The 16,524-nt window shown below is 38.8% G+C and overlaps 1 protein-coding gene across 1 annotated transcript in view; it reads right to left on the reverse strand.

Moving 5' to 3' along the window:
* LOC108258743 (titin) overlaps nt 1-16,524 on the reverse strand; it is a 32,588-nt gene that overhangs the window by 15,421 nt on the left and 643 nt on the right. Inside the window, exons 2-10 of the mRNA XM_017457613.3 lie at nt 14,330-14,402; nt 12,668-13,012; nt 10,580-10,828; nt 9,029-9,286; nt 8,693-8,941; nt 8,522-8,606; nt 8,241-8,286; nt 7,479-7,696; nt 2,781-3,026 (exon numbers count right to left, since the gene is read on the reverse strand). Coding sequence (XP_017313102.2) covers nt 2,781-3,026; nt 7,479-7,696; nt 8,241-8,286; nt 8,522-8,606; nt 8,693-8,941; nt 9,029-9,286; nt 10,580-10,828; nt 12,668-13,012; nt 14,330-14,387 — 1,754 coding nt within the window. The 5' untranslated portion in view covers nt 14,388-14,402. The remainder of the gene's footprint in view (nt 1-2,780; nt 3,027-7,478; nt 7,697-8,240; nt 8,287-8,521; nt 8,607-8,692; nt 8,942-9,028; nt 9,287-10,579; nt 10,829-12,667; nt 13,013-14,329; nt 14,403-16,524) is intronic.

Consider the following 16,524-nt stretch of genomic DNA (forward strand, 5'->3'; position numbering starts at 1 on the left):
ACAACAGAAGACATTTTCACGGTACACAGTGTGGATCACTATATAAACACTTGCTAAGAAACTGTCAGAAAAAAAAGCAAAAAACAGCAAAAAACAAACAAACACTGAAACTGCTCCTACACTCACTATGGCCTGTCAGTCAGTCTGTGCGTTACCATGGCAACATGCAGCACTGGCTTCTCTAGGATCTATTTCCATTGACGGAGTAAAAATAACCAAAATATTTGTCCATTTTGTGTCTGCTGTCAGATAATTGATATTAATTTATTATTAATAGAACTGTAGCACTAGTGATCGTGCTGTTTATCTTTGGCCTCGTGCCTGCAGCTGAATCATAGCCATGTCGATATTCAGTATAACAGTGTTCTTGCTCATGTGATATTGCTTAATTAACTTTAAAAAGAATTATTTATCATTGAAAATAAGGAAACAAATAATTTTATGAAAAAATGCAACATTTTGGGATATTAAATATTCAATACAACTATTCTATCATTCAGAGTTTGAAATTGTTCTAAAAAATACACAAAAAGTCACAATTATCTCAGATATAATTTATCATGAAATCAGTATTATACCATATATCCATAATTCCCAGTACAGATAAACAATCAGTAAAACGGCTAAATGTCACATAGTTCCCAATTTAACACCACAAAGTACAACTGCACTGAAAACCCAACACTGAGACTCTCTATGTTCAGGAAATGTACATATAATGAGGAAATTTAGTAAGTAAACAATATTAAAGATTTTATTTAAATGTTTAAAAATGAAATGTTTTCTTACGGTGCCTTCTCGACCCTCATGTCCAGCAACCAAACTATGACTAAAGAAAAGAGCGAGAGACAGAGAGTGTGAGTAAGACGTGTTGATGATGCATGTGTGAACACATCAATTTGTTTCCTCTTTATTGCTAAAATTGTCCCTCCTTCTGAACTGGAGAAAAAACACAGACAAAGAAAGATTAAAAAATACACACTTTAATGAATCTAAAAGAAAATACTCGACATGCTCCCTAAATATAATAAACCCTAAGAGACTAGCACTGAAGCAGAGAGTTTTCACCTCGAGTATGATAAAGTCATTTTTGTGTAATGTGTTGGGTGTTTGTGCATTTATTACCTCGGATGTTTTACACAAAAGAAAATTAACTATACCAGACTTTTTTTTTGTTTGTTTTTTAACTAAGACTAAAAACGTACTGCCATTTGCAAACATGTGTTAATGCATCAGCAAGACTGTGTTTGAACCAGCATGCATTGTGTACAGAACATTTGAATGTGTGAACAAATGAACCTACTGAGGAAGTGAATCATCACCCCAGCACACACATACAACATTTGGCAGATGCTCATATCCAGAGCGACTTACATTTATACATCAGAGCATTTGAGGGTTAAAGGCCTTGCTAAAGGGCCCAACAGTTTGGTGATGCTGGGGATTAAACTCATGACTTTCTGAGCTACCTACACACACGAGCACATGCACACATGCGTGCACGCACACAGACGCACACACACACGCACCACGCACACAGACGTACACAGAGATACACACACAAGCACGCACACACACATGCACACACAAACACAAACACACTCTCTCTCACTTGCTACACAATGAATAGTCTTACTTTAAAATAAGTAATTTGTAGGTGTTATGGGTATTTATACACACACACACACACACACACACACACACACACACACACACACATATATGTATATATATATATATATATATATATATATATATATATATATATATATATATATATTACATCTCTACTCTGTGCACTTTGCTCCTCTCGCACTCAATTTAAAATCTGGTACTATAGCACAACTTGTGTTGTTCTCTGCTTGATATATAACTTTGTTTGTATTTCCTCATTTGTAAGTTGCTTTGTCTGCTACATGAATCAATATAAAATGTAAATACTATAATACTGTAATATTGAATATAATACCCTAATACTGAATGCAATACTGAATATTTTATCAGCATAAGTTAATGATGATGTGACAAGAAAAAAGCTCACAATTCATAACAAAACAAATTTTTATTTAATGCTGAATGAATGTATTAGAAAATTAAAGTTTACATTTGCGTAAGCAGAACTCAGAATAAATATGTGTAACTCAGATCTTTACACATGACTGAGTGAAATGAACTCAACAGCCCCTCCTTCAGGCCAAAGGAGTCAGAGCAGGAGATGGTCATAGAGAGAAACACATGAACCCAGTGTTAATTATGGATTTACAGGACTGTAAACACTGATACACACCGGCATGATGAAGTACAATAAAAAAATTAGATGGTAATTTATCATACACACTTCAAGAAAATGACCTCATTTAATCACACACTGCAACTTAATGCAGCAGTGTATACATGATAAACACTATATATTTATATATTTCACTGAATGCGTTACAGATAAAGAAATAAAACACAAAACACAAAATAGTCATAAAATAACAGATATAAATGTGATATTTACAATAAAATGTGCTTAGACTTGTTATTAAATATTTAAAATACTGCTGCATATGTAATAAACATAATAATGGTGAATTATGATAAATATATTTCAAAATATAATTATAACTGATAAATCAGCAAAAACAATTATCATCATATAGCATGTAGCAGGTGACTGTTTTCGCTATTCCATGTTGGTTGCTTTTCCAAACCAGAAGGAGTGACAAATCCAATCAACTCTGTATCTGATTCAGCCTTGGCCAATCAGGATGAAGCTCTGAATGCCAGCGTTGTACATCAGAATGCCATTGACCCCGTGAATGCTGAGAGTTCTACTGTGAAAGCTTCTGCCTCTGAGAACGAGGAGGTTCAGTACTCTAGTGTCAGATTCGTTAGATTCACTCGCAGCGGTGCTGACTACAGGTGAGAGGAGCAGGTCTGTTTCATCCACTCTAACAGAGCTAGAAATGATCTTCTGCTGGATCTTACTGTGATCATTTACTCTCTTTCTGTAGGCCTTCCAATGAGGATCCCACTGTGATCTACAGCAGAGTTAAATAAACAACATTCACCCATTTATTCAACCTCACCACACCACAGCGGTGCTCCGCCCCTCTTGGCGGGGATTCCCCTTGGGGATTTTCCCTTGGAGCTGTCACGTGACGAAACACCAAAGCACGCCTTTGACCAAGAGAGAGTAATCAATGGTCAGCGGGCCCAGCCTAATGCTATGCTCTCCCACCCGTATTTTTCAGTAAATCACGATAGGGTGGCACAAGAAGAGGTCAAACAAATGTTGGTTCTGGGGAGCCGTCTGGAATTGGTATTCCAGGCGGCTCACCATAATCCCATGGCAGGGCACTTAATGCAGGGGAAAACAGTGGACCGATTCCGATGTACGCTGGAGGTGTGCATCATGCCACGTATGCCAGCTGGTGAATCCACCATCAATGATAAAAGCACCGTTGCACCCACTCTCATTAATCAAGGTCCCCTTTGAAAGAGGTGGGACGGACCTCATCAGGCCATTAGAGCGGTCTTCACGTGGGCATTGCTTTGTGTTAGTCTTAATGGACTACGCAACGCAATTCCCAGAATCCGTGCCGCTCCACAGCATTTCGGCACGGAATATTGTAGTGGTGCTCTTTCGCGTTATTTCCCAGGTCGGGATCCCAAAATAGATCCTGACTGACCAGGGCACCTTGTTAATGTCATGAACACTAGGCGATCTGGGATGTTGGGGATAAAATCCATTCTCACCAGCGTTTATCATCCACGAACGGACAAGCTGGTGGAACGTTTTAATCAAACACTTAAGAACATGATCTGGAAGTTCATTCACAAAGATGCACAAAATTGGTATAAGTGGTTAGAGCCCCTGCTGTTCGCAGTATGAGCGGTCCCACAAGCCTCCATAGGATTTTCCCCTTTCGAATTATTATACGGCCACAGGCTGCCTGGCGTGCTCGGCGTGATTCGAGAAAATTAGGAGGAGGAAGGACCTTCAAAGAGTAAAAATTAAGTTCAGTATGTTCTTGACCTGAGAGCAAATCTCCACACCCTCAGACAAATAACCCATGCGAATTTACTACAGGCGCAACAATGCCATTCCCAGCTGTATAACAGGGGTACTCAGCTATGGGAATTCACACTGGGAGATCACGTACTCGTTTTACTACCGATGTCGAGCTCAGAATTACTCACCAAGTGGTAAGAGCCATTTGAGGTCACATGGCGAGTCAGGGATATCAACTATGAGGTAAAGCAAACGGATAGAGGCGGAGAGCACCAAATTTACCACCTTAAGTCATGGAGGGAGGCAGTGCCTGTAGCTTTGGCAACCGTAGTGCCTGGGAGAGAGGAGCTCCGAAAAGTGGGCCCTCAAGGCACCCCGTCCCACGTGGGGCCACCTTTCTCCGTCCCAAATCACGGATGTGTCTAAAGTATAGACGGAATTTTCTGATGTGTTCTCGCCATTCCCAGTTGCACGCGCCTCATAAAACGCCACATTGAGGCAACCCCAGTCGTGGTGATACGCACCTGCCCATATTGACTGCCTGAACACAAAATAAATGAGGTACGGGACGAACTCCAGGCTATTCTGGACATGGGGGTAATCAAGGGATCCCACAGTGACTGAAGCAACACAGTGGTTTTGGTCCCCAAAGTCAATGCGGTGTCTAAATTTGATGCATACCCAATGCCTCGCATTGATGAACTGCTCGACTGGTTAGGCGCAGCTCGCTTTTACTCGACACTGGATTTAACCAAGGGATATTTCAGATCCCCTTAACTCCCATGTCCTGTGAAAAACGACTTTTTCCACTCCGTTTGGATTACACCAATTCGTGACCCTTCCTTTCCGGTTGTTTGGGGTGCCCACGACATTCCAGCGGCTCATGGACAAGGTGCTTCATCCGCAAGCGGCATATGCCGCTGCCTATTTAGATGATATTATTATCTATAGTCATGATTGGCCGCAACACATGCAGCATTTACGAGTGGTCCTGAGTTCGCTGAGGTGGGCCGGGCTCATGGTGAACTCGAAGAAGTGCACGATTGGACAGGTGGCAGTACAGTATCTGGGCTTCCACTTAGGTCATGGGTGCAGATGCACCCCAAAGCGGGCGGCTGTGTATCAGGTGGTAGAGTGGGTTGTCCACTAATTGAAGGGTTGGCGGTTCGATTCCCGACCCACATGACTCCACTCAGTGTCCTTGGGCAAGACACTGAACCCCAAGTTGCTCCCGATGGCAAGTTAGCGCCTTGCATGTCAGCTCTGCTACCATTGGTGTGTGAGTGTGTGTGAATGGGTGAATGAGACACAGTGTCTCATTCACCCATTCTTGGATAAAAACGCTATATAAGTGTGCCATTTACTATTTACCAAATTAATAAAACCGCAGCGATTGCGACCTGTACAAGACCCAAGACCAAAAAGGAGGTGAGGGTTTCTGGGAGGTCCGTGCCTAATTATTATAGTCACCAGCTCGTTGATTGATCTCACTAAAAAGTGGGCACCAGACCCGGTCCAGTGGACTAAGCCATACCAACAGGCATATCATGCAGGTAAAAGCGGCAAAGTGTTGCGGACCACTTCTGCATGCTTCTAACTTCTCTCTCCCATTTATTTTGGCCCAGACGGCAGGCCTGAGTCGGGCGGTGGGATTTTGTGGAGGTGGGGGCGTGGACGAGCGCTGATTTGTGAATGGAGAGTGGAGCAGGAGAAGTCAAGAGTTAAGCAGTGCACACCTGTGGGGAATGTTTACTAATGGATATTCTCTGTTGCAGTTAGGCGAGGATAAAAAAGGGAAAGGCACGTGCAGAGAGAGAGAGAGAGACGCCAAGAGCAAGGAAGAGTGTAAAATTTTGTGTCAAAAATTGCAAACAGAACAGTGATCTCGGAAAGAACGCAATAAAGAACCGGAGTGTTAAGCCTGCCTCTGTTGTCCTTCTTTCCTGACTTTAAAATTTGTCACATTATATAACCCAGATATTTCCCATACTATCAGTGCATTTTGCTTTATTAAGAATGTTGTTATTAACCAAACTCCCAACAACATAACGGCAGATCGCTGAAGCGCTGTGAGGTCCTCCGGTGAGCACAGCCATCATTAATTGACGTCGCTTTGATGTGACGCTTGAGTCCATTCGGCTTACTGTGATTCCTCTCTCCTCGCATCTCATCCTTGCATCCTTCTCTCACATCCTAAAGGGGTGGAGCTAAGATGCAAGGAAAGGAAACAAGGAAAGCAAACGAGGTTGTATGAATAAGAAATGAGAAACACCTATTAATCTCACATTTCAGTCCTATTTTTAATTCCTCCGTTCATCACTCAGAGGTGTGTGTCACCTACATCACACAGGTGTGAGTGTGTAGAAGATTATTCAAGATAAACACACTCGACACTGAAAGCACAAACACTGCAGTTACAGAGAATAGTATAGCTAAAATAAACCACAAGTAAAGATAACTCAGTTAAATACTGAATGAAATACTGTAATACTGAATATTTCATCAGTATACGTTTAGGATGATGTGACAGGAAAAACTTTGCAATTCATAACAAAACATATTTTTATTTAATACTGTATGAATGTATTAGACAATGAAAGTTTCAGAAGCAGAACTCTCTATAAATATATGTAGTTCTTTACACATGGCTGAGTGAAATGAACTCAACAAAAACAGTTATCATCATATAGTATGTTGCAGGTAACAGTTGCCACTATTCCATCATGTTGGTGGCTTTTACAGACCAGAAGGAATTTTATTAAATTGGACCTTTACAAAATTTTATTGAATATTCATGCTTTAGAAGAAAGCTATTTGGATTAAAGCTCCTCTCTGGAATTTTAATGGTCTTTAACCTGGATTCTGAGCTAGGGTGAGTCACCTTTATATATCTAAACTGTGAATGGCAGCTAACAGTTTAACCCTGATAAATATTTTCACTTATCCAATATTCTCCAGTGTTGTTTAAACTTGTCATGATTTGAGATATTGTGGTTTTTATCCAGCAAGTGTCCAGAAGACATCAGAAGGTTTAAAGATGGCTTTACACTGTATGATATTCAGCCTGATTTTGCTGACACAGAAAAAACGTACACACTGTAAAAGAACTGTTTGGTTGTGAGCTGAGATCGGTGGTCTTACAACACATAATGCCACACGCTCACCAGCGGATGATTAAGTGCCACTGGTCTGGCAGTATGAGCGCTCTTAAAGCACTGCCGAAATCACACCGTGTAAACCCAGCTTCATTTACAAATTATCAATCAAAGTTTCTAGAAGCGTTCCACTATGACCAGCTGGAAGTTGTGGTGATGTTGAATAAATGGGTGAATGTTGTTTATTTCACTCTGCTGTAGATCACAGTGGGATCCTCAGCATTGGAAGGCCTACAGAAAGAGAGTAAATGATCACAGTAAGATCCAGCAGAAGATAATTTCCAGCTCTGTTAGAGTGGAGGAAACAGACCTGCTCCTCTCACCTGTAGTCAGCACCTTTGCGAGTGAATCTGACACTAGAGTACTGAACCTCCTCATCCTCAGAGGCAGAAGCTTTCACAGCAGAACTCTCAGCATTCCAGGGGTCAACGGCACTCTGGTGTACAATGCTGGCATACAGAACTTCATCCTGATTGGCCGAGGCTGAATCAGATACAGAGTTGATAGGATTTGTCACTGCTACATTGGCGTAAAGATTTTCCTGAGGTGGGAGAACATGACATCACAGAGACAGAGGAGTGAACATGCAGGACATCTGACTTTATACTGCAGCACTGTTGAATTCTGTATTGTGATTGGTCAGAAGGTCACAAATGCACTCATTCTAATCCGTTATGCAGTATCAGGGCTTTGCTACAGTCAGAGGTAAAGATTTCAGACACAGGAAAGTCTTCAGGAGAGATGAGTCTGTGAGAATGCTTTGCTGAATTAAATATCTTAGCATGAAGAGGCTAGTGGTGAACTAATGCAAGAGAGAATAAGAAATAATAATAATAATTTATTTTTTTTACAACATTACATGTACTGTAAATGGATAGATTAGTTTGACATTATCTTTATTAAAATGTGATTGTTGGTAAATTGGTATATGTGGAATAAAACACTTGGGGACATACTGTTACCAGAAAATAATAAACGTCAATATGGTAACAGTAACTGATTATTTTACTATAAGAGCAACACAGTGTAGTGTTTAAATAGCAATATAAATACACAACTCAACAATTATCTGTACATTTATTTACCTGTTTTAAACTTTGGTTAACTGTTGACACAATTCTTTTATTTTTCCTGTTGAAAAAAACATTTAAGAAATAATCAACATTGAAGGAAATATGTTAAATACATTAGTGCTGTCCCAGCAAACACTAAACATGCATAAACTCATGCAGTTAAAATAGGAATGTTTACTAGTAAACTGTTCACACACAGACACATACAGTGAAACAACAGACAATTCTGTAAAAAAAAAAAAAAATCTGACTCAATGTGGTAAACAAAAACAAACAAACTTGTATTTTCTTACCTGATAAACAGGAAGGTGATGATGAGACAAACACACACAAACACAACAGCCCCAACACCTGCGTACACACCTAAGCTCTGAACCCCTGTGTGGACGATGATGTGATAATGAATAAGTATTAAATATTCATCAGTGTGATTCTGATTTATAGATTTACATCATCGCTCTTACTGTTTAAAGTGACGGACACTGCAGCTGATCTCTCAGAGCCGTGTTTATTCTGAGCCTCGCAGTAGTACTGTCCACTCTGTAGTGCTCCGTAACTCTGTCCAGATCCTACAGGTGACGATTCTTTCTCCTTAAACCAGGTGTAGTTCTCCACAGGTGGGTTAGCATCACTTCTGCAGGTCAGAGTCACTGAACTGCCCTCCACTATTTCACCAGAGGAGCTGAGGGACACTGAGACGTTCTTTGGAGCATCTAAAATGGGTAGGAAACTGAAACTTGTTTCTATGATAGTTTTTTTTTATTTTATTAACTGTGAGGAGATCTTCAGCTTTAACTTACATAGAACATTCAGAGTTACACTGATGGAGTCCTGATGTCCGACTTCATTACTGCAGTTGCACTTGTACTCTCCACTGTCCTCAGAACTGATCTTGGAGATGTTGTAGGTATTTCCTTTTCCTACTGATGTTGTCCCCTTAAACCAGGTGTAGTTCTTCACAGGTGGGTTAGCATCACTGCTGCAGGTCAGAGTCACTGAACTGCCCTCCACTATTTCACCAGAGGACCTGATGGACACTAAGACGTTCTTTGGAGAATCTAGAGAGTTCCATTATACGAGGGAGGAGAGCAGTTTATGACCATACTCAATGTTTTTTTCCTTTACTATCTTCCATCAGTACTTGAAGATTTTTAACTATTTTCAGCACTTCTCACCACTTATTTTCAACATTATGTGTGGCTTCTATCAAAGGTATAGGATAGGGATGGTGGAGGGGGTTATGCTATTTTATTTCTAATTTTTACATGTAGTCAGAAGACACATTGCGTCCAAAGGATCATTTGTTCTGGGAACTGTCTGGGATGCTCTATGATCTGGACCTTACGGGACCTTATCAAGCATGACCCTTCGCTCCCCACGTGCATCAGTGAGCCTTTGGTGACCATGACCCTCTTGCTGGTTCACCGGTTGTCCTTCCTTGGACCCCTTTTGCTAGGTACTAACCACTGCATACCGGGAACACCCTCAAAAGACCTGCTGTTTTGGAGATGCTCTGACCCAGTCATTGAGCCATCACAATTTGGCCCTTGTCGAAACCGCTCAGATCCTCACGCTTGCCCATTTTTCCTGCTTACAGCACATCAACTTCGAGAACTGACTGCTCACTTAGTATATCCCACCCCTTACAAGGTGCAATTGTAACAACATAATCAATGTTATTCACTTCACCTGTCAGTCAGTAGTTTTAATGTTATGGCTGATCGGTGTATACTGCACCCTCCACGTGGACACAACAATGTGGTCAGCAGCTGCTACTCCAGCAGAACTGCACATCTCCTACTAGTTAAAGGTAAATCATCAATGCATGCCCTCTCCCAGCAACCCTAACATCTAGCTCCTCCTGACTGCTGTGGTAAACACATGGGTAAGTGCACAGCACGAATGGTGTGACTAAAGCCAACAGCCTCTTAGTCATGGGGATCGGACAGGTCTCCAATATCTAACCACCAATCTTCAGCTGAGGCAGATAACCACCACCCGCACCAAACTTCTCACCCCCTCAGAAGCGTTAGATGAATACAAAGGCAGAGGATATTGAGGGATGGTGGAAAAAACATTGCATGGATCTGATGAAAGACCTGATAAATTAAATAAGCAAATAAGCTAGCTCTTCAGCTTATGGTAAAGCAATTCAACTCTGATTACCTTGTCTGTTATTTTATTTTATTTTATTTTTTATTTTTATGAATCAGTCAGTCATTGAAATAAATTTGCCCCCTTCCTTACTTCTTATTTTATTTATGTATTTACATCAATGTGTTTTTTTTTGTTTGTTTGTTTTTTTAACCATGGAGTTATAAAATATATATAAGAAGGTAAATAAAGCTCACATCTGACTCTGAGGGTTTGAGCAGGAGAGGGGAGATGTTCATATCCTCTTACAGCACAGCTATAACTGCCTGCATCCTCACTGCTGACCGGCTGCAGGTGGAGTTCATTGCTCTTGGGGGTGTTTGTGGTTAAATCACGTCTGTTTTTGTACCAGATGAATGTTGGATCAGTCAGACTGCAGTTGGTTTTACAGATCAGAACGACTGATTGTCCCTCTGTCACTTCTGCAGGAGCGATCACCTGAAGATCTTACACACCGAGAGAAACATTCAATCAGGAAAGCTGTCCTGAAGACAGTAAAGTGTCTACTGTTAAACTCTGGTCTCTCACAGTGTTTTTCTATCTAATGATAATCATTTCAGTTTTATATTCAGTGTTAATAACCTTCTCAACTCAGGAGAATAGTCGCTATTTTATCAGATCAATCTGAGACAACACTTGGTATACATTGCCATAATCCAGTATGAATGTTTCAGAGACTCTCATTAATCAGGTACAAACCTCTGAAACCTATTTCAGTAAGAACATTAATTAATCTAGTATAAAACTCTGACACTCCTCTGTGTGAAGAGAGGTTATGACCTGAGGGATATACAGTGGCCGGAATAAGTACTTGAATACTGAAGCCCCACTTACAAAAATATAAGCAATTTCACTGCATTAGAAAACAACATTTCAAGCCAAATGCCATTTATTTTAATGAACGAAAATCACAAGCACAATTTTCAAGAACAAATTTTCCCAAAAACAGATATGTTTACAAATTTAAAAATAATAGATACAAAACAAAAGTATTTAGACACTTAATATTATTCTGGTTGTCACAAACAATCCATATAATGAAATGAGTCCCTCATAGTAATATGATGAACCGCACCGTGTTACTCTGCTAGGGGCGTGTTTATGAAATTAAAGGTAACTGACTACATACTGTACATCCACTATAAATTTGCTTGGATCAGCTTTAAGCTCAAAGAGGAAGGACTTATGAGTGAAACCAGACAACATACAGGCAGACCCAAAAATACCACCAGCAAACTGGACAGGATAAATCTGAATAAAATCAAGAAAAGCAGATGTGAAACAGCAGCAAAGATTGTTTCAGATCTCAATGGTTCAGACACAACTTAGTGCACCAACTACTCAAAACAGCATCAATGAGAATGAATAAAGAGGGAGAAAAATGCAACAGAAACCATTAATCAGCCTCAAGAATAAGAAAGCAAGAGTGAAATTCACAAAGAACATGCACAGAAAGACAGCGGCCTCTGAGAACCGTCTTATTTTTCAGACGAATCCTAATGGAACTTGGATGGATCTGATGGTAGAGTGTTTGTGTGGAGAAAGCCAGGAGACTAATTCCAACCAAACTGCATTAAGGGAACCTACAGTGGTGTTGGTGAGTTTGTGTTCATTGTTGGCATTATGAATTTGTAGAAATCAGCAAAGAAACTGCTAAAGATATAGAAGTGTATATTTCAGCAGGATGATGATCCGAAGCACCAGCAGACTTTTTAAAAAACACTTCCCAGATCCCTGACCTAAACTCTATAGAGCATCCATGGATGATGCAATGAAGAAGAAACGAACGCATTGTTCAGGCTCTATTGTGGAGGAACTAATAGTTTTGTTGGTTAAAACTTAGAAAAGAAATCCACCACAACAGTTACAGGAACTGCTTAATTTCAGGCGCAGACATTGTCAAGACGTTCTGCAAATCAAATCAAAGGATGAAACTACAGTATACAAACACTATACCACTGTAACTGTCGAATGAAGCTACTGTTGAGTTTCCACATACTTTTTGTCTAATTATGAACAGTATATCTATATTATATAATTATATAACAGTACATTATTTTAATATTTCTAAACATAGTTTTTGGAACGTGTCTTGCTTGAAAAGTGAACTTGTGGCATCTTTAAAATAAATGCCATTTGATTTGATGTTATTTTCTAATGCAGTGAAAATACTAAGTGTGAAATTTATTGAAGAAAAAGAAATGTCATAAAATTGTAAATGTGGCTTAATTGTCCGAATACTTTTTGGGGCAAATGCACATAAAAAATAAGATGATTTTATTTACCTGTAACAGTGAGTGTAACTCCAGGTTCACCCTGGTATCTTTCTTTTTCTTCATTTGTTATGATTCTGAACCAGTACTTTTGTTCATCTGATTTCTTCACGTCACTCAGTCTGAGGGAGAAGTGTTTCTGTTCATCTCCTAAATACTCCACTCTGTCTGAGTAACCTGATTCATTACGCAGATCAGTCGGTTCTTTACCCTGAACTGCGTTTATTAACCAAAACCTGTTCGTCACTGTAAGATATGTTGGGTGTGTGTACGTGACGTTCATAAACACTGTAGATCCTTTTAAAGCACAGAGATTTAGTTTGCTGTATGTCACACTCCATTCATTCCCAAGAGCTCCTGAAACATGACACATGAAAGAGGTGATTAGAGGTCATTATCCTGAGCCCCATAAAACACTGAGTTATCTTACAGCTTCACTCCTCTCCTCTGGAACTCCGGGTTGGAGAAATATAAACAATTCTTTACCACTGGAAGAAAATTGTGTGCAGGATCTGGACATAGCAGTGTGTTCTGAACTCAGGACTCGTAATGTGGAATTAATATTCAAACTGTGCATCTGCATCATGATCCACTATTCACACTATTTTATATTTTAAGTCCAGTGTCACTGACAGACACCGTTTAGTAACCACAGTATTTCTGTATCCTGGAATTCAAGTTTTCACAGGCATATAAAATACCTTTTGTCTATTTCACAAATTTAGGTCCTTTATAAATATAGAAATTACAGTAGTTACTCTTGATTCTTACCTTGAACTTAGCACCACTGTCTGACAGTGTATTATAACCACAATATATCATGCTGAAATGTATGCTTTAGCTTTAAATACACTCAAACACAATACAGAATGCCATTCAGGGCCAATATTAAATACATCAATATAACACTATTAATTAATTAAGAATATAATACTTTTTTAAGTCCACCAAAAGTTTTATTTTTTATTTTCTCAGACCTTGGAGGATATCTTAGTCAAATGCTACAGTATTTTATGTGTTGCTGAATAATGAGTGTGGAGCATGATGTAAATATTAACAAATTTGCATTGATTTATGTGATAATTACAATTAGGACTATTCACGCAACAATATTGACAATATACTAGATTCTTATTAGTTTTATTTCAATGCCGTTTTCTCATTATTATACGATTGTGTTAGTGTTTTTTTTTGTTGTTTTTTTTAATGTATTTTCATTTTAAAATTCTCTCCTGCTTTAATGTGATATCATATATTTCACAGCAAAGACAACATTCTATCTCCTTCTTTGGTTAGTATTTTCTATCACTGATTATTTTAAGGTTTAAAAGTGTGTTTAAAGTCGTGGTCTACACACTACTGAACATGTGAAATTGAATAGGGAGCCCTGACAATCCATTTAACCAGCTGCTTCACCCAAATACATGGAACTTTTCCCTGTGTGAATACTGACATAATGTTTAGACTTAAGTCATCAAATCTGAATACAGCAGTAAGTGAGTTTTTAATATAGAAATAATAAAATAAAATAAAATAAAAACTAAAAAAAAAACCCTGATGTCCACTGATTGGACTTTTGAGAAATTGTTCAGACATTGTTCAAATATTGGTGGTTAAATGTGTTTTTATTGTGTCCAGTGTGTGCGACTGTGATAAAGTAAACGTTTGACTCACCCGTGATCATGAGGAGAAAGATCAGACAAAGCAGAGAAGTCGTTTTAAAAGGCATCATTCTCCAGTAAAGATTCTAGATGCAAATAAAATCATAAAATAACATTACACCAAGTAACAAAATCACAATAGAAGCTATTAAATGGTTAAACTGACTTTCTTTAGACAAAATGATACATGAGGAGAGGTTTATTTATGGAAGGAGTCTCCAGTGTCAGCGCTTCGTAACTTTCAGAGGTAAAGCTTTAACTTTATGTTTTCCAACATCTTCATGACAGAGGAGTTTACACTTTCCAGTTTATCTGTAATACTACAAGCATGAAAACCTGTGCATGAATTCACTGATGAATTCACTAACTGTTGTGCATTAATTTGCATATTAAGTGAATTGTCATAATTTACATATCAGAATCTGATATTTGAAGGAGAGATTTTCCAAACATGTGTTAAATAGAATACAGGAGTCATGCATATTGTAAAAACCAGGGGTCTTTAAACTATCATCATTTTACACCTTGCATGTGTACCTTATTCTTGTGCATGAGGATGTCTGTACAGTACATTTCGAACCACTCCTGACAAGAACCCCTAGTGGTAGGAAAGTGTAATTACTCTAAACTGATTATGACAAGCTCCATCGCACGTAATCACATCAGCATAACGACCAGAGGAACTACTGACTTTGGTGGACACGATGCAGGTGACAGATGAAATGTAAAGTAAAACCATACAGAAGGTGCATCAAAAGAGTGATTTAGATGCATAGCTGCACAGCTTGTGCAGGAATCTCAGCAACTCACCCTACTTTTAGAGAGGCCAACAAAACACATGTATTCATATCAGTCACGCTGCAGTGCTTTACTTTTCCAAACATTGTAGCCGAAAAAAAAAAAAAAAAAAACAATAATGAAGGATTTTAACACCATCGCAAGGACAATAAATACACAGGACATGGACTGCAAACTATTGTGTAGTGTAGATATAAATAAGTGTTAACAGCAATATTGGCAGCCAATTGTCTCATAAATAAAAAGTGTCTGATGCACCAGTGGCAGCTAGTAGTGATATTAAATGGCAGGGCTAAAATCTATCAATAACTCAACAGTTAAACTATTAGGGTTGACCAGTATATTATATAGGCTACTGATGTCTCTTGATAAAATAATAATAATAATAATAATAATAATAATAATAATAATAATAATAATAATAACAACAGCAATAATCATCATCATCATCATCATCTGTAAATTGTTTTTGTAAAACACTGTAAATGTAATGCCAATAGAGTAAATAATCCACTTTGTTCACATTCAGTCTAAAACACGTCATTGAAACTGAAATATACTATCTCTAATAAAGCTCAAATGTAGTGGGCGTGTCACTCTGTGTATTTACCCGCCAAGACTGTTACTGATTGGCTGTGTGAATCTACAGCGCTTACGGTTAACCCACGGTATCACTTGATATAGTTCTGTGTGTTTTTCTCATGACCGCTAGTGGCGCTATTGTGCTCGGTTTAAAAAAATAAAATCCAAAATAACCCTCTTTAAAATATTTTAACTGCAAATAAGACAATATGGTTGCCAAAAAAACAAAACCTTATATGTATGTATTTATTTATTGTTACCTTGGGGGCTTAGCCCTGCTAGCCCATTGATATGAGCCACACCTGAATTGCACACATGTAGTCATACAATTGCCCAGTTCTTAGAAATTCACGTACGTGAACATAAACGGCCATGACTCCGTTACTGTACAGGTAAGTGGTGATGCACAGCTGAGTTTCCTGAACGTGGTCCAGGTGGAACTCATAATTCTTTCATTGTGCAGAACATCACTGAGTCAATTCTGTGTGCAACAGTCGGAAAGTTTGTCTTCGTAGACCTTTTGACATTCTCCACAGCAAGCAGTCCCATGAGCAGGTAACTAGGCTTTTAAAGAGGAAGTGGTTTACTGTATATGGTGATTTGGGGGTGGTTAATTATGCAAATGAATATGGTTGTGCACAATCAGAGCAGTTCATAAAGTCTAGGATTGATCAACGTATGTGCATGTGTGATAAATGTTGATTTCCTTATGCATACTGATGCTTCTTACACACACATTTAGAACTTTGGACCTCTACACCTGATTCAACTCATTAAATAATTAACAAAGCAGATGTGTGTGTATTAAAGCAGGAACATATTAAACTA

This window comes from Ictalurus punctatus, chromosome 26, assembly GCF_001660625.3.
Source record: "Ictalurus punctatus breed USDA103 chromosome 26, Coco_2.0, whole genome shotgun sequence".
Classification (NCBI taxonomy): Eukaryota; Metazoa; Chordata; class Actinopteri; order Siluriformes; family Ictaluridae; genus Ictalurus; species Ictalurus punctatus.